Genomic DNA, 20,926 nt, shown 5'->3' on the forward strand with positions numbered 1-20,926 from the left:
TAACATCCACCAGCTCTGTGATGTTTTTAATGGAGGAGTAGAAGAGGACTCCAGTGGCAGCCTGTGAAGCTCTGGTGAACTCCATGCCCAAGAGGGTTAGGGCAGTGCTGGAAAATAATGGTGGTCACACATAATATTGACACTTTGGGCCCAATTTGGACATTTTCACTTAGGGGTGTACTCACTTTTGGTGCCAGCGGTTTAGACATTAATGGATGTGTGTTGAGTTATTTTGAGGGTACAGCAAATTTACACTGCTATACAAGCTGTACACTCACTACTTTACATTGTAGAAAAGTGTAATTTCTTCAGTGTTGTCACATGAAAATATATAATAAAATATTTACAAAAATGTGAGGGGTGTACTCACTTTTGTGAGCTAATATATATATATATATATATATATATATATATATATATATATATATATATATATATATATATATTTATTTACATGACCGCCCAGTATACTATTTACATTGTTGCTTCAAAGTAGTTATTAACGAAGCGCATGCATTTTTTCACATGTTTTTAAAATGTGGATGCCTGGTGGTTGAAATCTCATGTTGAATAATATACTACAGTGACTAAATGATTAGAGTTGTTCCTGATTTTAAATAACACGAAGGCCATTAAAACTTTGGATCTCCTATATCTGTGAACTGCTGTCCCAAAATTGTCTTTTCCCATTCTGAGAGCTGCTGCACAAATCCTCTGTTTGGTCTCATGTTGTTTTTGCATTTATGAACATGGTTCCAAGCTTCCTGAAAAGAAAAACAACAATAAGTGTCCTCATTGAGGTAAATCAACCTAAGATAATCCAGTTTGCATTTGGTACGAAGACTAAATACAATCTGCATGTGTATTTAAAATAAAATAAAAAGATGAATGGAATGTCATTTGACGGTATGATAAAGCAAAATGAGTCCATAGCTGTGTGTAATGTTAGTGCCATGCCTCGGACTTTCTTTGGACTCAGGGGGCCGGATTCAGATACCTGAGCGTATCTATCCGGCCGGCGTAACGTATCTTAGATACGTTACGCCGCTGTAACTTTGGGCGCAAGTTCCGTATTCAGAAAGAACTTGCGCCCTAAGTTACGGCGGCGTAACGTATGTGGGCCGGCGTAAGCCCGCCTAATTCAAATGGGGATGTTGGGGGCGTGTTTTATTTAAATTTGCTTTGACCCCGCGTATTTTACGTTTTTTTTTGAACGGCCCAGTGCGCATGCTCGAAAATCTGCCGCAAAACGTCATTGCTTTTGACGTGAACGTAAATTACGTCCAGTCCTATTCGCGAACGACTTACGCAAACGACATAAAATTTCAAAACTCGGCGCGGGAACGACGGCCATACTTAACATTAGCTACGCCTCATATAGCAGGGGTAACTATACGCCGAAAAAAGCCTAACGTAAACGACGTAAAAAATTGCGCCGGCCGAACGTACGTTTCTGAATCGCCGTATCTACCTAATTAGCATATTCCTTGTGTAAACATACGGAAGCGCCACCTAGCGGCCAGCCTGAAAATGCAGCCTAAGATACGACGGTGTAAGACACTTACACCAGTCGGATCTTAGGGATATCTATGCGTAACTGATTCTCTGAATCAGGCGCATAGATACGACCGACCGCACTCAGAGATACGACGGCGTATCAGGAGATACGCCGTCCAGTGGCGGCTGGTGAAGTTTTATGATGGGGGGGCGCAATACCCCGCCCTTCCACATTTGGTCCCTCCCACTTCTCATAAGCCACACCCCTTATAGAATCCACCACTCCGTCCCCTGTATTCCACTTGCTTCCACTCAATGTCAGGAGTATACAGCTCAGCGTCACAGCACAGAGTATATAGCCCCAGCATCACAAATCATGGTATATAGCGCAGCCTTACAGATCGGTGCAAACAAACTAAAATATGACACTGTTAGTAATGAAGGACTCGAAATGGGCAGGAGATTAGACTGCGGACATACTGCACAAGGTTACCAGAGACTGCGGACATACTGCACAGGATTACCAGAGACTGCGGACATACTGCACAGGATTACCAGAGACTGCGGACATACTGCACAAGATTACCAGAGACTGCGGACATACTGCACAGGATTACCAGAGACTGCGGACATACTGCACAAGATTACCAGAGACTGCGGACATACTGCACAGGATTACCAGCGACTGCGGACATACTGCACAGGATTACCAGAGACTGCGGACATACTGCACAAGATTACCAGAGACTGCGGACATACTGCACAAGAGTACCAGAGACTGCGGACATACTGCAGAAGATTACCAGAGACTGCGGACATACTGCAAAAGATTACCAGAGACTGCGGACATACTGCAGGAGATTACCAGAGACTGCGGACATACTGCAAAAGATTACCAGAGACTGCGGACATACAGCAGGAGATTACCAGAGACTGCGGACATACTGCAGGAGATTACCAGAGACTGCGGACATACTGCACAAGATTACCAGAGACTGCGGACATACTGCACAAGATTACCAGAGACTGCGGACATACTGCACAAGATTACCAGAGACTGCGGACATACTGCAGGAGATTACCAGAGACTGCGGACATACTACACAAGATTACCAGAGACTGCGGACATACTGCACAAGATTACCAGAGACTGCAGGAATTACTTGTCCTGCGACTTGGGACTTAAATGTTGCATGACGTAGTCGTACCCCATGATTTCCAATGAGAACCGTTCATATCTGTGCGACTTCAAAGTAGTCCCTGCATTACTTTGGTCCCACATTGATGCAACTTGAGGTCCATAGACCTCCAGAATACACAGGCATTGCTTTAAGTCACATCAGAATTGCAGTAGAATTGTGCAACTTTCAGACTGCATTAGCCTGAAAGTCGCAAGATTCTGCAATTTTTTGGTGCGATTTTGCAGCGACTTGAAGCAATGCCTATGTATTCTGGAGGTCTATGGACCTCAAGTCACATCAAAGTGGGACAAAAGTAATGCAGGGACTACTTCAAAGTTGCACAGATATGAACAGTTCTCATTGGAAATCATCGGGTCCAACTTATCCTCCAACTTTCCAGTCCCAAGTCGCAGGACAATTTGCAAGCGGGGGGTGGGGTGGTGTTGACGGCCGATATTTTCCCTGCACATTAAGTATAAAAAAGTTTTTTTTTTAATAACTGGGGGGGTGGGGTGGTCTGGTGGGGTAGTGTTACCGCCCGCTATTTGTGCTGTAATGAATTTTTACATAGAAAAGAAATGTTGTTAATAAATGGGTAAATGAATTATAAAAAAAAGATTTTTTTAATAACCGTTATTGGAAAAATCTTTTTTTTATAATTCATTTACCCATTTATTAACAACATTTATTTTCTATGTAAAAATTCATTACAGCACAAGTAACACTACAGCGGGCGGTAACACTACCCCACCAGACCACCCCCCCCCCAGTTATTAAAAAAAAAACTTTTTTTATACTTAATGCTAAATTGAATCAAATATAAAAAATAAACTGTTAATAATCTTAATATATTTAACTAATATTAAATAAAAATACATTGATTGGGGGGGGGGGGGGTGTTGTTGCCTGGCATTATATTCGTTGAATATTAAATATTAAAAAATATTTAAAAAAAATATAAAAAAATATATAAAAAAGAAATTGGATTAAGCAGGGGGGGGGGGTGGAGGGTGGATGCCAGCCGCTGAATAAGCAGGGGGTGGGGGTTGCCGCCGAATATTACAAAAAAAAAGAGTTTTAATAAGCGGGGGGTGGGTGGTCCGACGAATATTAAATGCAATAAAAGACTATGAATAAGCGGGGGGGGGGGGGTGCCGCCGAAGAATAATCAATAGAAGAAACAAACTTTGAATAAGTGGGGGGGGGGGCCAAATACGAATGTGGAAATACGATAATGGAAATCGATGGAGGGGTTGAATGCAGCTGTGAAGCGGCTGCCGATGTAGAGACAGGCAGGCTTACCTGTTCCTCGGTCGGGCGCAGTGAGCTCGAGCTGACCCGACGTCACTTCCGGTTTTTCCAGTGACGTCGGAACGAGCACAGAGACGGACGGGTGCACACAGACAGTGTATGCACCCGCCCGGCCATAACAATACACTCCATCGCGCCAGAAGCAAGTGGCGCGATGGAGAGCGCCACAAAGGCATATTTTTTGTGCCAATGTAGCGCCGCGTCTGCAATCCCGTGATTGCACAGACGTGGTGCTACTCCTAAAGGACTGTTCCCGGCGTCCGGCGCGCGGACATAAGTCCCTTTTTTGGGAAAAAAAAATTTCTTAAAGGGACAGATTTAAAAAAAACATTTTTTTTTTTTTTTTTTTTTACTGACTGTGTGATGGGGGGCGGCGCCCGGGCGCCCCTATGGACGGGCCGCCACTGACGCCGTCATATCTCGTCTCTGAATCTGGCCCAGGAAGTGTGACAGCTGGAAAAACAGCACTCACAGGTCACTGCAGCAGCACTCACTGCCAACCAGGGCCGGATTAACATAGGGGCTATTGGAGCTGCAGCTCCAGGCCCCTTACTCAAGATAGGCTCATTTGCCCCCCCCCAAAAAAAAGGATCGACTTTGGGGGCTGTAGCTCGCCGAAACATCACATAACACTTCTCTCCTAAATCATAATTATTTTTTTGCTAGAAAATTACTCAGAACCCCCAAACATTATATATATTGTTTTAGCAGACATATTTCTTTTGGAAAGCAACTGTTTCATTTATAAAAAAAAAACACTAAAGTTAGCACGATTTTTTTTGTATACTAAGCGATGCTTTAAATTTTACAGGTTACGTGTTTAGAGTTAGAGAGGAGGTCTAGTGCTAGAATTATTGCTCTCACTATAACGATCGTGGCGTATGTAACCTGTGTGTATCTGGCTCTGATACTAGCCAGGGCCTTCCCAAGGACTGACTAGTATCTCTCCCCAGCCTGTCCCCACACACCCTCTCACCTGCTGACCTGTGGATGGGGGAATCACTCCTGCAGTGTTATTGTGTTCTGCCAGTGCGTACAATGATCAGTGTTGCTAACTATTGCTGGCAGCAATGATTGTTTTGGGAAAAACCTAACAGGCTGGTTGTACTGAAGTCGATTAATAGATTGACTTGTGTAAAACCAGCTTGCCCATACATAGATCGACTATGGCTGGTCTCTGCTTTATTGGCTTCATTTTAATCCATGTATGGCCCGCTTAACCACTACGCAGTCCCTAAACATCCTTCCACAAACCTTTAAATTTTTCATTCCCAGATTCCTTCATCCTCCTTACCTGTACATAGTGCCCCTGTCATACCCTCCACACTCTTCTCCTTTATATACTGCCCACTGTTATATCCTCCCCACTCTACTTCTGTACATACTGCTCACTGTCTTACCCTCCACACTGATCTCATGTACATACCTCCAGTGCTCAGTATCATACCATCCACACTCCTCTCCTGTACATACTGCCCACTGCTCCTCTATTGTGCCTGCTGTCATACCCTCCACACTCCTCTCCTGTACATACTGCTTGCTGTCATACCCTCCACACTCCTCTCCTGTACATACTGCTCACTGTCTTACCCTCCACACTCATCTCATGTACATGCTCATTCAGTATCATACCGTCCACACTCCTCTCCTGTACATACTGCCCACTGTCATACCCTCCACACTCCTCTCCTGTACATACTGCCCACATTCATAAACTCGTCTATTGTACATGGTGCCGGCTGTCATACCCTCCACACTCCTCTCCTGCGCATACTGCCCACTATCATACCATCCACACTACTCTCCTGTACATACCGCCCTACTGTCATACCCTCCGCACTCCTCTCCTGTACATAGTGCCCACTGTTAGACTCTCCACATTCCTCTTCCCAACCTGCACATACTTCCCACTTTTATACCATCCATACTCCTCCCCTATGCCTCTAACCCACCAAAACAGTTCTTTAAAATTATACTGAATATCCTCAATGTTACCAGCTCTAGAATGGACACACTTTTGTTAGTATAACTAATGGAAATCTTCTCGGTCCTCATTTGTTCTGCCCCATTATTAGTACTTGTGACGGTATCGGTATGATATCCCCGTCAACGTTCCCTTCTTCCCATAACGAAAATCACCCCAATATTCCACGAGGAGGGATATCCCTGGAATCGCCCAGAAAGCCACACATGAGACCAGCTTACTGCTTGAACAACACAGCCTTTAATGTTATAACACACAGCTTATATGTCATTTCCAAAACTGTTACAATGACAAATCTCCGCCCCCCTCACACTGGGGCTTCCATACAGATGACTAGGTAGACACGACGGGGCCGATGCTGAAAACACATTTTCTTTAGACAATGACATCAATGACGCTGAGTACTAGCTGTACTGAATACATCAACCAGACCGCTCGACCCCGCATATAGAGAGATAATTACCACAATGAAGCAATCAGAATAATTAACACAAGCCACTTAAACCCAGCTCTCCTTCACACAACACAATAGATCAATTAACCTTTAGAAATAGTGAGGGGACATTAGCACATCAATAACCTGGCTAGCAGGGAGCAGTAAACTGAGACATATAGGCAAATGTATCACAATGGCCCCCCTTTTGCTCCCTGCTCCGGCAAACCCGGTTGGACCTTCCCTGGTCCAGTAGGGTTGACGGGTTCAGAGCTATTAGTCAGAGGTTAACTCCGTTTGGCATGACTGACCTCCCTTGGCAACTGCTTCAGACTCAGGTATGTCACCGGGTCGTCAGATCACACGCCGGTCAGTCCCCAAGTCTTTGTGCGATCTGCAAAGTCACCAGAAGTCAGTGTGAAGACAGCGAATGGGTCTGTGCGCCGCCGTCTAGGTGTCCCACTATGGGAGGGGGCAGGTTATGGCTCTGAAGTGACAATCCCAGGAGATTCATAAAAAGAAAAAGTTATATTTGTTGAAATGCTGTAGCACTGGTGCTCAGAGTCCGGGGGGGGGGGGGGGGGGAAGGGAATCAGAACCCCATAAGGTCAGCCACCCCCTGCTCCCTCCGCAGCCGCCGGTTCTCCTCTTGGAGCTTCTCCAGCTCCATCTCCAGTTCATGCTGCTGTGACCTCAGGTGGTTGTTCTCCTCCTCCATGCGGCTTATGCACTCCTCCAGCTCTATGTACTCACGGATCAGCTCCTGCTTGCTCATGTCCTGCAGGCTCTCCACGTGGTCCTTCATCATCAGGAACTGGGTGGTGGTGTAAGGGGCCACCGGTGGGCCCTTGGCGAACATCTCGGCACGCATCTGGGACGCCCGCTGCGACTCCCTCTCCTCCAGTCGCTTCTTCTCCTCCCAGGTCAGCTTGTTATACGGCTTCCAGGACCTCTTCTTCTTGAAGGGTGGCCGGCGGTGCCTCTTTCTGCCCAGCTCCCTCCAGGGCCCCTCCGGCTCAGGGCTGTCGCCCATGACCAGCTGACAATGGTGTTCCCTGTTGTCCGTAATAACAGATTGTACCATGAGGGCTTCGTAAGGGGTGCCCAATGGTTCTTCCTGACCCAGCTCCTTTGGATCCCAAGCCGAGTCTACACAATGGGCTGCTGCTGGTGGGCGGTACCCAGGTTGAGACCAATTTGACCTGGTGTTGTCATTCATGGGGCAATTCTGCTTGAAGTGACCCAGCTGTTTGCACCGGAAGCAGCGTTGTTCGTTGCCCTCCTGGCGATGATAGCGAGGGCTAGATGTCACCGGTCTGTTAGGAGGTTGGTATCTAGCGGTTGGTGGGTGTGAGGGCGCCGTTGGTCGTGGAGGTTGTTCCTGTGGTGTGACCTGGTTCGTCTTGCGAGTATCTGCATATTCATCCGCCAACTTCGCGGCCTCTGGTAGAGTCATGGGCCTGCGATCTCTCACCCAATCTTTGACGTCCGTCTGGATGTGATTGTAAAATTGCTCCAGGAGCATTAGTTGCAAAATGTCCTCTGCGGTGGTGGCCTGGCTGCTGTTAGCCCAGTTAGAGGCCGACCGGGACAATTGGCATGCCCATTCCGCATAAGAGTCTTTCGTGGTTTTGCGTGAGTCCCTGAACTTCTGTCGGTGGGACTCTGGGGTTACTGCATAACGAGCCAGGAGCACTTCTTTAACCCTGGCGTAGCTATGGATATCCTGATCTGGCACGGTCCGGAAAGCATCAGAAGCTTTGCCTGACAGTTTGCCTGACAATATTGCAACCCACTCTCTTCTAGCTATTCGGTGCAGGTTACATTGTCTCTCAAAATCTGCCAGGAAGTTATCAATCTCACAGTCCTTTTCATCAAAAGCTTTAAAAGCGCTAAACGGAATCTTCCTTGCGTCTGCTGTGCTGTACTCACTGTTTGGAGAATGTGCGGCTGCTTGTTGGACTGCTGCCAGTTTTAACTGTAGTTCTGCGTCCCTTATTTGTTTATGCTTCTGTAGTTCTGCGTCCCTTATTTCTTTATCCTCCTGTAGCTCTGCGTCTCTTATTTGTTTATCCTTCTGTAGCTCTGCGTCTCTTATTTCTTTATCCTTCTGTAGCTCTGCGTTTACTAACAGGTCCATCACTTTCAGTACCACATCTGGCGTTGGGTTCGGGCCGAACCACGCTAGCTTCTCTCTCATTAGCTTGTTGGCTGGCGATTCCTCCTCCTGAATCACTGGTGTCTCCATCTCTTGTACTGCTGGCGTTGCTGCAATCCCGTCCTCCTGGTCTAGCTCCATTGATTCTGCTATGATGACCCGCTTGGTTTTGTTGCTAGCAATCCTTCCACGAACTTCCAGTAGTTCTTCCAGTGTCTGCTTGGAATCCGGGTGTGAAGGGGAATAGAAGGGAAAAATCCCACCGCTACCAACCAATTGTGACGGTATCGGTATGATATCCCCGTCAACGTTCCCTTCTTCCCATAACGAAAATCACCCCAATATTCCACGAGGAGGGATATCCCTGGAATCGCCCAGAAAGCCACACATGAGACCAGCTTACTGCTTGAACAACACAGCCTTTAATGTTATAACACACAGCTTATATGTCATTTCCAAAACTGTTACAATGACAAATCTCCGCCCCCCTCACACTGGGGCTTCCATACAGATGACTAGGTAGACACGACGGGGCCGATGCTGAAAACACATTTTCTTTAGACAATGACATCAATGACGCTGAGTACTAGCTGTACTGAATACATCAACCAGACCGCTCGACCCCGCATATAGAGAGATAATTACCACAATGAAGCAATCAGAATAATTAACACAAGCCACTTAAACCCAGCTCTCCTTCACACAACACAATAGATCAATTAACCTTTAGAAATAGTGAGGGGACATTAGCACATCAATAACCTGGCTAGCAGGGAGCAGTAAACTGAGACATATAGGCAAATGTATCACAGTACTCATTTAATTTTGTGATGTATAGAGGAACATAGGGGATGTCAGCTACTCTAAATATAGCACTTGTAAAAAAAAGTGTCCCTGAAAATATTTTAGAAATGTTGGCAACTATGCACTTAGGCACTGCCCAAGGGCCACTGGATCAGGAGGGGGCCCCATGAGAGGCTCCTGGGATCTGTGATATTAAATCCGTAGTAAACTTTGCTAACATTACTACTTTTTCGAGGCCCTGAGGTAGGTTATGCCACAATGTACAAGTATGCACAGCATATTTGAACATTAGGGTACAGTTAAATTGTCAGACTGAGCCCTCCAGTGCTGTGCTGTGATCAATCCGGTGGGGCCTGGGAGGCTTCCATCATCACCCGGTCTTCCTTCTGGGTTCTGTACCTGCGGCCGGGCTGTGTTGATGTCATTCCCACGCATGCTAATGCGCATCCTCTCTCTCTTATCCCCCCTCTCTCTCTCACCCTCTCTCTCTCTCTCACCCCCTCTCTCTCTCACCCCCCTCTCTCTCTCATCCTCCCTCCCTTGATCCTCACCTCTCTCTCTCATCCCTTTTCTCTCTCTTCTCTCGCTGTCTCTCTATCTCTCTCTCCCATCACCCCTCTCTTTCTCTCTTTAACTTAATTTGTTATAACAAAAAATAGTTTGCATTTTTATTTATTTAATTATTATTTATAAAAGGCTCCACCAAAATCCTCAGCACCAGGCCCATGATGTTCTTAATCTGGCCCTGCTGCCAGCCATGGCTGGACCTCCCTTTACGAAAGCCACAATGATGTTTATTGTCTTGGAAAAAGTCCACTGCTGGCACACAGCTTTTTAAAATGCTCCCCCCATGGCCACAGGCACCTACACAAGTGGTCAGATTTCCTAAATAAGTTGACAATCCTCACTCACAATATTCACTTCAAGCATCAAATCTGTGAAAAGCAAAGAAGTGAACAGATGTTTTCTTTTCACACGATTGAATAAAATGAAGTGAATATTCGCAATATTTTGTGACTGCCAATTCTCAACGCCTTAAAAGAGAAGCATGGGAAAGACTTGTTTTCTTGAACCATACTTACCTAGGTGGATGCAGCATAGCTCCGATACTGCATCTGTCCCCCGCCTCTAACATTGAGAATCGAGTGATCAAACACCACTAATCGCTTATTTCTCAGAGCTCCATGAGCAGAGAGCTGGTGACTGTCAGAAGCGCTGGGCTGTGGGGTGGGCGGGAGCAGCCACACTGAGAGGCTGAGTCGGGTGCCGGTCCAAACATGTGGACAGATTCCGACCATATGGTCACAATCTTTCCAGAGCCTGGACCGGCTCTGTGACATCAGCCCGCTCTCTGCTGAAAATGGGTCACAGGAGTGCAGAACGAACTGCACTCCTATGATCCACAGGAGAAGTACAGCCAAATTAGCTTCTCCTTTAAGTAAGTCAGCCTCAAAGTTTTTATTTTCCAGCAAAATATACAGTTCTACGGCTCCCTCTTGGTCTTTCCCTCTACTCTTCTTTAAACCATTCACTAACATTCCAGTAGCACCTGTACTTATTTTCAGCCAAAGCCAGTAGGCTGTGATATTGAAATGAACACTAATAATTAGAAAATCTAAAGTTTGCCATAGATAGATTGAAATGAATTCTAATGATCGGCTTCTCTCGAACGGGAATGTTGAAAATGTTTCATTTGATCAGCACTGCAGACAATCGGCTGCAACAGTCTCTGTTGTTATAATACAATTACGCAGCAGGGAGGATTCCTTAATCCACCTCCAATGTATGGCTGAACATTTGTTTGTTGTTTTTTTTTTTAAAGCAGACTGGCTAATAATAATTAAAAAAAAAAACATCTAGGTGATGCTTTAAACGAAAGCAGCCAGTAGGTGTCAGTATCTTACAGAAATGCTGTCTGTTAGACATATTTGTCCATTTTGTGTGCAGCCATCTTCTGCTTTTTGGAACTCTTTTTTTTTTTTTAAACAAATAGGTACATACTTTTATGCGTTTTTACATTCTTACTAGGAAGCAAATAGTCATATTAATGCCATCATTTGTGACTCACCATCACCATGACCTCCTCTACTAACGTTGCCATTGCTTTGGATTGGAGAGCTTTAGAATTACTTTATAATTTCAGAGTTTAGATAGGGAATGAAGCAGTGGGGCTTCTGTGCATAGGAACACCTAAAATTTGAAAGAGTATCTATACATAGATCAATAGCTATATAGTGCCAACAGTACACAGCCCACACACAAGCAGGGCCGGATTTGCTACAAGGCCACCGAGGCCAGGCCTCGGGGCGGCAGTGGTGCAGGGGCGGCATGGCCGGCGCCGCTCCTGCGGCGACATCACGGTTTTCGCGGCCGCCCCCCGCATTTACATAGTAGGGAGGCTCTCTGGGGACCCTGATGTAAGGAGGGAGGCTCTCTGTGGACCCTGATGTAAGGAGGGAGGCTCTCTGGGGACCCTGATGTAAGAGGGGAGGCTCTCTGGGGACCATGATGTAGGGGGGGCTCTCTGGGGATTCCCCCATGTGATGTGTGTGTGGGGGGGGGGGGCGGCATTGAAGGACCGGGCCTTGGGGCGGCAAAGGGAGTAAAACCAGGCCTGCACACAAGGCAGTTTGCAATGTTGTAACTCTTCATCAGTGTTTAACCGCATAAAATCTGTCACCCAGAGCTTCATTTGTATCCAAGTTTTGAGTATCTAAATGTTTAAAACTGATTAAAGTAATATTAAAGCCTCATTTCCTTATCTACTGAGTATTCAGCTTTTCTTTTAATCACTGCCTATGGTGCCATGACTGCCGCCCTAGATTTCCTGTTTGATGGCTCCTTTCCCTTACAGCATCCTATAAAACCACTCTTGTGTGCAGGGACTAAAGCTGTGTCTCCATAAGCTGTGTGCATCAATAAAAACGTACAGCCCCTGTAGCCTAGAATGCACCCTGCTCCTCCCTTCTCTAAGCTAGCAGATTGACTCCAGACTGCACTGACCACTGTGAACTATTTTCCATGAAGACCAGGGGCCAGATCCACGTAGCGTATTGTATTTTTATGCAGGTGTAGCATATCCTAGTAACGCTACGCCGCCGCAACTTTGAGAGGCAAATGCTGTATTCACAAAGCATTTGCCTCTAAAGTTATGGCGGCGTAGCGTAATTCTCCCGGCATAAGGGCGCGCAATTCAAATCTATGTGATGGGGGCATGTTTTATGTTAATACGTCGTGACCCGACGTAAATTACGTTTTTTTTTAACGGCGCATGCGCCGTCCGTGGGGGTATCCCAGTGCGCATGCTCGAAATTAAACCGGAACAAGCCAATGCTTACGACGGTGACGTCATTCTACGCAAAGCCCTATTCGCGAACGACTTACGCTAACGACGTAACATTTTCAAAATTCGACACGGGGACGGCCATACTTAACATAGGATACGCCTCATATAGCAGGGGTAACTATACGCCGGAAAAAGCCGAACGCAAACGACGTAAAAAAATGCGCCGGCCGGACGTACGTTCGTGGATCGCCGTATCTAGCTAATTTGCATACTCGCCGCGGAATTCGACGGAAACGCCACCTAGCGGCCAGCGTAAATATGCACCTACGATTCGACGGCGTACTAAGACGTACGCCTGTCGGATCGAGCCCAGATTCCGTCGTATCGACGCGGGAACTTTGAAATTACGTGGCGTATCCATAGATACGCCGGCGTAATTAGTTTGAAGATCTGGCCCCAGAAGTTCAGGAAAGCAGCTGCCAGCACTGAAGTTGTAACTTGCAAGTGCTAAAATAAGACCTTTACAAGATAGTTTACTAGGGAATGTTTATTTATTGTGCTCAATGTGTTAAACTAAAAAATCCTAAAACTATTTTTAAGTGGTTGTAAACCCTTACATAGAGTCAGTGAAGTGCCTGGTCTCAGTTGATACATAGGGACAAATCAAATCCTCCTACATAAGTTGTACCTGTTTATCTCCAGCCTTGTATTATCTACAGCAAATCTAGAATATACTATATAAGCTTGCCCAAGCTGTCAGAAAAAAAGGGGGCGGAGAGCTGAAGTTACACTCTGCAGAGCTCAGTGAGGATAGCTATGAGGGCTGATTGGAGGGAAGGGACACACCCACTTCACACAGCACATAGGAACAGAGCTAAAGCCGCGTACACACGACCATTTTTCATGTCATGGAAAAAAACAACGTTTTTCTCGATGTGATTCCTCTCAAGGCTGCCTTGCATACACACGAGCGTGATAAAAAATGCTCGAGCAAAGCGTGGTGACGTACAACATGTACGACGGCACCATAAAGGGGATGTTCCATTCGAATGGCGCCACCCTTTGGGCTGATTATGCTAATTTCCCGTCTCATAACTTGCTTCTGAGCATACGTGTTTTTTTCCCCATCATTAAAGCGTACACGCGACCGTTTTTCACGACGAGAAAAACGACGACGTTGAGAAAAATGCTCTGGAGCCTACACACAATTTTTCTCGTCATGAAAAACTGTTGCGGCATAAGGCTATAAATCAGCTGGAACTCCCTCCCCGTCACCATTTTTCTCTTGGTATCAGAAGTGACTTCTGCTGATAGCAGAGGAATGAAACAGCAAACAGAACTGACACTTATGCCCTGTACACACGAGTGGAATTTCCGTCTGAAAAAAGTTTTTCCGATGGAATTCCTCTCAAGCCTGCCTTGCATACACACGGTCACATAAAAGTTCTCTGAACTTTCGAGCGTTAAGAGCGCAGTGACATACAACACTATGACGAGGAGAGAAAAAGAAGTTCAATGCTTCCGAGCATGCGTCAAATTGTTTCCGAGCATGTGTGTTTTTTTCCCCCGTTGGAATTCCATACAGACATGGATTTTCCGATAGGAATTTTTTTCCGTCTGAAAAATTGAGAACCCGCTCTCAATCTTTTGCTGGCGTAAATTCCGACAGCAAAAGTCTACTGGAGCATACACACGGTCGGAATTTCCGATGAAAAGCGCACATCAGACTTTTGCTGCCGGAAATTCCGCTTGTGTGTATGGGGCATAAGTTTTCTTAATTGAGACAAGTACACACTATAGAGGGATATGCTTTGTTCATATTTCATGTCGGAGAATTAGAACTGAAACCATAAAAGTGCTGATAGAAAGTATTATTGGTCACTTGATCCCTCAAAACTGGGAAGGGACTGAAACTATGGGTGACAGATTACTGTGGCTGAAGACTGAGAAAGAGCCTAGATTGTGGGTACCAGGCTCATTAACCCCAGCCTTGTGACTTATCTCACAACTGATCCCTGGTGCCCTAAGCCCTTTGCCCAGAGTTCAGTGATCCTGTGAAGCTCTCCCTACAACAAACAATGCTGAAAGTAAACAGAACCAGGGCTGGACTGGGACAAAAATTTGGCCCTGGACTTCAACCAGACTGGCCCACTTTGACAGGTCTCTCCCATGGCGGCCGGACAAATCCCCCCCCCCCCCCCCCCCCAGCCACCCAAGCCCCCTCTCCCCCTTTACTAGCCACTAGCCGTTCTACTGGTACTGGTATTCTTATAGGCAGTACCAGTGGGAAAGCTAGACATTATTTGCCCCGGGGCAAGGAATCAGTTCGGTGCCCCCCTTATGGGACAAGATTAGGTAGAAGTGAGAAACTCCCAGACCATAGCTATTGAGTCAGCAGTCTGTCCCCTCCCCCATGCTCCTCTGTCGTCCCCCTGCTTCTCTGTTCCCCCCAGGTAAGCGCTGTGGGGAGGGAGAAGAGGTGATCACTGCGGGAAGGGAGAGACAGAGCGGATGGGGACAGCGGTCCGCTGTCACTGAAGCCGGCCCACTGAGCCATCGGCCCACCGGGAAACTCCCTGTAGTCCCAATGGCCAGTCCATCCCTGAACAGAACACAAAGAAACACAAGGATCCTGTATACCCTGACTCTCCAGAGGACCAACTCAACAATAATCCCCATGTTACCTGCAGCGTTGATTTTCTGGCATGCATAAGATATGCTATGACCACAGTACTGCTTCGACTCATCCCCAAAGTAGAGGAAACAAGAACAGCGCAGTTTGGAGCCATGTTAGAATCTAGAAAAGAAACAGTTAGACTTCAGTCAATAAAACCATAATATTGCAAGTATTTACATTTGTTATTTATATAATATCATCATCATTATATGGAAGGCCCTATTCACACTGATGCCGCGTACACACGATCGGTTAAACCGATGAGAATGGTCTGATGGACCATTTTCATCGGTCAAAAACGATCGTGTGTGGGCCCCATAGGTTATTTAACCATCGGTTAAAAAACAAGCCAACTTGTTTTAAATTTAACCGATGGATTCCTAACGGATAGTTAAAAACCGATCGTTAGTAGGCACAACCATCGGTTAAAAATCCACGCATGCTCAGAATCAAGTCGACGCATGCTTGGAAGCATTGAACTTCGTTTTTTTCAGCACGTCGTTGTGTTTTACGTCACCGCGTTCTGACACGATCGTTTTTATAACCGATGGTGTGTAGGCGCGATTGACCATCAGTCAGCTTCATCGGTTAACCGATGAAAGCGGTCCATCGGTCCGTTCTCATCGGATGGACTGATCGTGTGTACGCAGCATTACTGTTTAGCCCTGGTTCATTGAGGCTGTGGTGTTTAGGTGTGGGCACAGGCATCCTGCAGGGCAGTCGCTGGGCACATACTGCCCTAAACGTAAGTACTGTTAGGTGAACCATTCAGCCCTGATTAGTAGCTGTCAGCCTTTCATAGAGTTTGACAGGTTGTTGGCAGTGAAGCTGGATGCTGCACCTGTGCCCTTTGTCCACACCTAATCACCGGTAACCCATGTCATGTTTTTTTTCTCTCTCCGCAGCGAAACATCTGTGAGCAGAAATGTTTAAAATAAATGTCTATATAGCATCCACCTATCACGGTCACACAACCAATATCATAGTTATGATACTTATTTATTTAAGATAACAACACTGATGCAATGCTATCACAAAGAATGGAAAGGGAGTTAAAGTGTTGCTAAACCCACAACAGTAAAATCAGTCTGTATATGCAGCAAAACATGCTTGTTATACTCACTGTGGAACATAAGGGGTTAATCCCCTGAATTGTGTAAAAAGACTGTTTGATTCTGTCTCCTCTGATCCCCCCTTCTTCCACTGTCCCCATCTATCTCTTGATAGAACAGAGCCTTTGGAGTCACTCTGCACATGCTCAGTTTGGTGTGTATTGCTAGAGTTTGTTTTTTTCTTGGGAGAGTGCATGTGATCAGCACAGAGGGTCAGGGGTCCTGCAGCCTCATAGGACAGTCACAGTCGAATGAAAACTTCTCCTGCAAGCTTTAACCAGACACTGATAGAAGTTACAAGACTGCTATATACTGCTGACGAGATAAGGTATTTAGCAGTTTATATTTACTAAAATAATTGCATTTTCATGGTCTGTGTACTGTGGAAGACCAGATATAGTGAACGCAGAGCCCTGGGGTTAGTAACACTTAAATATGAATAAAAATTCACGAATTTGTTTAGTACAATTACAACCACCTTGTAAAAAATAGGCTGATTTGACTTCTTTTTGAATAACAGAATGAAATAGTTATTGGAATATGACCAAACTCACCTTATTTCATAGAAAGACCAAAGGTTAGAAATGAATGTGGCAATTCTTATCATATAAAGCAACATTATCTCAGTAAACATTATATGACCTAATTTATTTCCACTTTGACAGGCAAAGTTTGTTTGACTAAAGAAATGTTTGCAAAGAAACGGTAGCTGATTACTTTTTAAAGAGGAAGTCCAGCCAAATCTCCTTCAGCTTTGATTTGTATTGCTGTGTTTCAGCTAAAGAAATGTTTCCTTCCTGGTGTGTCAGACAGGAGCTGAAGAGAACCTCTTCAGCAGGGACTGCAATACACAATTCTTTTCGTAGCCTAGGGTAGGGTATTTTGCCGTCTTTGTCACCATCAAAGACATATCCTTACTTCTTGTGTTACCAAGACAGTAAAGCCCAGTACACATGCTCGGTTTTCTCGGTGGTAAGAAGTCTGCAGAGAAACCCGAGGGGAAAGCCGAGAACCCGGCAGGGATACTGCTCTTTTGTTGTTGAGGTACTACACAATGCTGTATACTGGCCTAGGCCAGCAAGGCCCAGGCGGCCTAGGGCAGCACTTTGCAGGGGGGCAGCACAGAAAGAGTCCCGCCGGCTCACGCTACACTGTTAGTGTAGCGCTAGTCTTATGGGGCGGACTGGGCGGAAAATTAGTCTAGTGTCCCCATAAAGCCGCCGCACTGCTTCCGGTATGCGGGCGGCCGCCATTCCGCAACTGTGCTTCTAATTTTGACTGTCCTATCATCCTGGACCACAAACCTTCCTCGCTGTGCTACATGTCTTCTGCTGCACCATTGCCATGGTTATATCTTCTTAGTCCTCTCTATAAAATTATCAGAAATTTGTGCTTAAAGTAGAACTATAGGGGAACACTTTTTTTTTGTTTTGTTTTGGATAGAGTAAGAGAGGGTTATAGCCCTTCACTTCCTGCACAATAGCCAAACAGGAAGTGAGAGGAAACCTATGCAAATTAAGATAATCCATTGCCCCTCCCCCCATGCCCTCAGAACTAGTGTCCCCACTCGAAGATTTAAGGGCGGGTCTAAAACAGCAAGGGGTGTGGCCTTGACAGCAAGGGGTGGGTCATATCAAAATTAGGGGGTGCATGAGTTTAGTCAGGCCTAGGGCAGCACAAAATCTAAATACACTACTGGTACTACATGGGTATCTGCAATATCTGCAATAGATATTCCCTACCTAGCCAGGTGTGTCAGAGTGTGTGGGGGTATTTGCAGAGCAGTGGGCACAGGAAAGTGGAATTTTGCACATCCAGTGGCTCCTTTGAGGGGTAAGAAATACACATGTACAGATAATAGTTTCCTATCAAAAGTTATACAAAAAAGTATAGCCATATATATTAAAAATGACATGTTTGTAAGCCCCACCTGTAAATATATAACATACAAAAATTACTTGGCAAGTGGAACAAGAGTTCTAATTATAGAGACTTAGAACTTAGAGCCGGTTCACACAGGGGCGACTCGTCGGGCGACTCAGCCACCTGACAAGTGGTGCTCCGCTCTGTTCAATGGAACCGTTCTAATAGGAGCGACTCAAGTCACTCCAACTTAGAAAAAGGTTCTTGTACGACTTTGGGGACAGAAGTCATTTTGCAAGTCGCCCCCCAAAGTCATGCCGCCCCTGTGTGAAACGGGTCTTAGAGTTTTATTTACAAAGACATTTCTGAAAAAGGTGCTCTGGGTGGCTATCACATTGATCACATGATCAAAAGCTACATTGATTTCCTCCTAGCCATTACTTCAATGATCATGGTGTCATGGCTATCCAGGGACACCATGATCAAAATTCTGAAAGGAGCTGTAAAGTCTCATGGTTAAAAAACCTTCTGTGGTGCAGCTGTGATAGACGTGAAACTAAAATGAAAATTTTATGTTATGATTAGAAATATTAAAGTGTATTTCGGTTAATATTTCTTTAGTATATTGCTTATTTTCCTTGATAAGTTCTATCAGAGATTGTTTTAAAGGGATTTGATGTTTTGTGAAAAGCAGAACTGTTTTCCAAATTAAGAAGCAGAGGACTTTTCAAAGGAAGCTAATCCATTTCCCTCCCCCCTGCATTCCTGGAAATTTCACTTTGGATAAGCAATTGTGGATTCTCTATAGGAAACTGACTTTGCCCATCCCCCACATCCTGACTTTTACAGACCCCAGAAGGAGCCTGTATGACTTTTGGAAGAACATGAAATGGACTTGTGAGGAGAAACCACCCTTCTATATGAATTGACCAATAAAAGACTCACAAGGGTGATGGGGAGGGATTGATGGGTGTGTATTTTGTGACATCATGAAGTCAATAAATCTAAGAGGAGAAGGCCACCTCCCTCTCCTCTTTCATTATTTTACTACATTCTCTGTGTGTGCATCTGTCTGTTCTTCTCTTCTCTCATCTTCCTGCTGTGCACTTCAGCTCCAGACCACAAGAAGCTGTGTGTGTGTGTGTGTGTGTGTGTTCGTTTGCCTTTGCTTATTTCCACAGATTATACCAGTGAATCATTACAAATCTAAATCAATTGACGCGCCAACGTGGTTTTTTTGGACTTCAAGGTCAGGAGTGCGGACCCACAAGAAGCTGCCTGAGGGATGAGATTTTGTCTAGCATTGACTGGGACGTCATGAACCCCAAATCACGGTGAGTGTAGTTTTTTTTCTCCTCACTTTGTGTACTCAATGTAAGACATATTTTTCCCTCATCCAGTTTGTCTGCACATCCCCAGCCTTTCAAAGGCGGTATCTCCTTGTCCAAAACCTTTTTTAAACAAAGGCGAACCCGGCTTGTGCTGATTCACTGCTATTAATTTTTTTTGGTGTCTTGCTGCCTGTGAGTAGAAGGGTGCGCTGTAAGGGTGTGAGTAGAAGGGTGAGCTTGTGGGTTGTTTGCTGTCTGTTTGTGGTGTGAAATCGGCCTCCTGAGTTAGGTACTGGTCGTGCATCGTCTCGGATTAAGCCGATGTGATAAAGGTGGTGTGCACGGGGAGTGCATGCTGGCTGGGATTTGAGTCTGGGATTCAGCTCTAAGGAAGTTAGCTGCGAAGTTTATATGGGTTTGTTTTATTTTATGCTTGTGAAAAATATTCCAAACCTCCTTGTTTTGTTAGATTAATTGGGGTACATTGGGATACTGGGGTTTATTTGAGTATGTCTGTAGTGAGATATTGAGTCAGTTTTTCCACATTTTGTCCTTGCTTTGAATAACGCGGGGGTTTTGTTTACAGAACTTCCCTGTGCTAGGAAAGGTGGGGGCTGAGCTGGAGAAGGTTGTTTTTGTGTGGCTTCTGCTAGCTGGCTATCTGTGTATATTTTTGTGTCTTAAATTGCTTTTTCCCTTACACTTCTGCCTTTTGTCAACAGCTACATACTAATTAAGGGTTTTCTAACCAGCATACTTAACTCTTTCGTCTCTGGCTTTCTGCTAATGTGTGCCTGAAACTTTCTGCCTTTTGTCAAGGCTGGACAGCAACTAACTCTAGGGTTTTTATAAACTATTATATTTATCCCTTTGCTGTCTAAACAGAAAACCTTTTTCATTTTTGTGCCTTTCCATTTCTTAGTTAATTTTATATATATATATATATATATATATATGCTTATGGGGTTTTTGCTGGAAAGCACTGTGTTGGTACAGGAATAGAACGAACCCTTTCCTTGCCAGTCTGAAAGGACCGCATGGTTAAGCAATTACTTGTTTCTGATAAGTATAGATATATCTGGATTTCTTGTCATATATATATCAACTGCTGTTGACATTGATTTCTGTTTTTAATATCTGGCTGAAGGTTGAATTTTTTTTTATTTTCTTCTCTCCTTGCTTTGTCTTTACTTTGTCCTTGATTCCTGATTCCCCCCCCCTCCGCCATCTTCTTCTTAGCTCCTCCCTTTCTTCTCCAAATCCTTGCCGCTCTTTTTTCATAGCTCCTC

General features: G+C 45.2%; 1 protein-coding gene across 1 annotated transcript in view; it reads right to left on the reverse strand.

The window, feature by feature from the left end:
- Nucleotides 1-457: 457 nt before the first annotated feature.
- Nucleotides 458-20,926, reverse strand: part of STYXL1 (serine/threonine/tyrosine interacting like 1) — a 38,128-nt gene continuing 17,659 nt past the window's right edge. Inside the window, exons 8-9 of the mRNA XM_040336857.1 lie at nt 15,339-15,451; nt 458-764 (exon numbers count right to left, since the gene is read on the reverse strand). Coding sequence (XP_040192791.1) covers nt 633-764; nt 15,339-15,451 — 245 coding nt within the window. The 3' untranslated portion in view covers nt 458-632. The remainder of the gene's footprint in view (nt 765-15,338; nt 15,452-20,926) is intronic.

The sequence above is a fragment of the Rana temporaria genome, chromosome 2, assembly GCF_905171775.1.
Source record: "Rana temporaria chromosome 2, aRanTem1.1, whole genome shotgun sequence".
In the NCBI taxonomy this organism is placed as follows: Eukaryota; Metazoa; Chordata; class Amphibia; order Anura; family Ranidae; genus Rana; species Rana temporaria.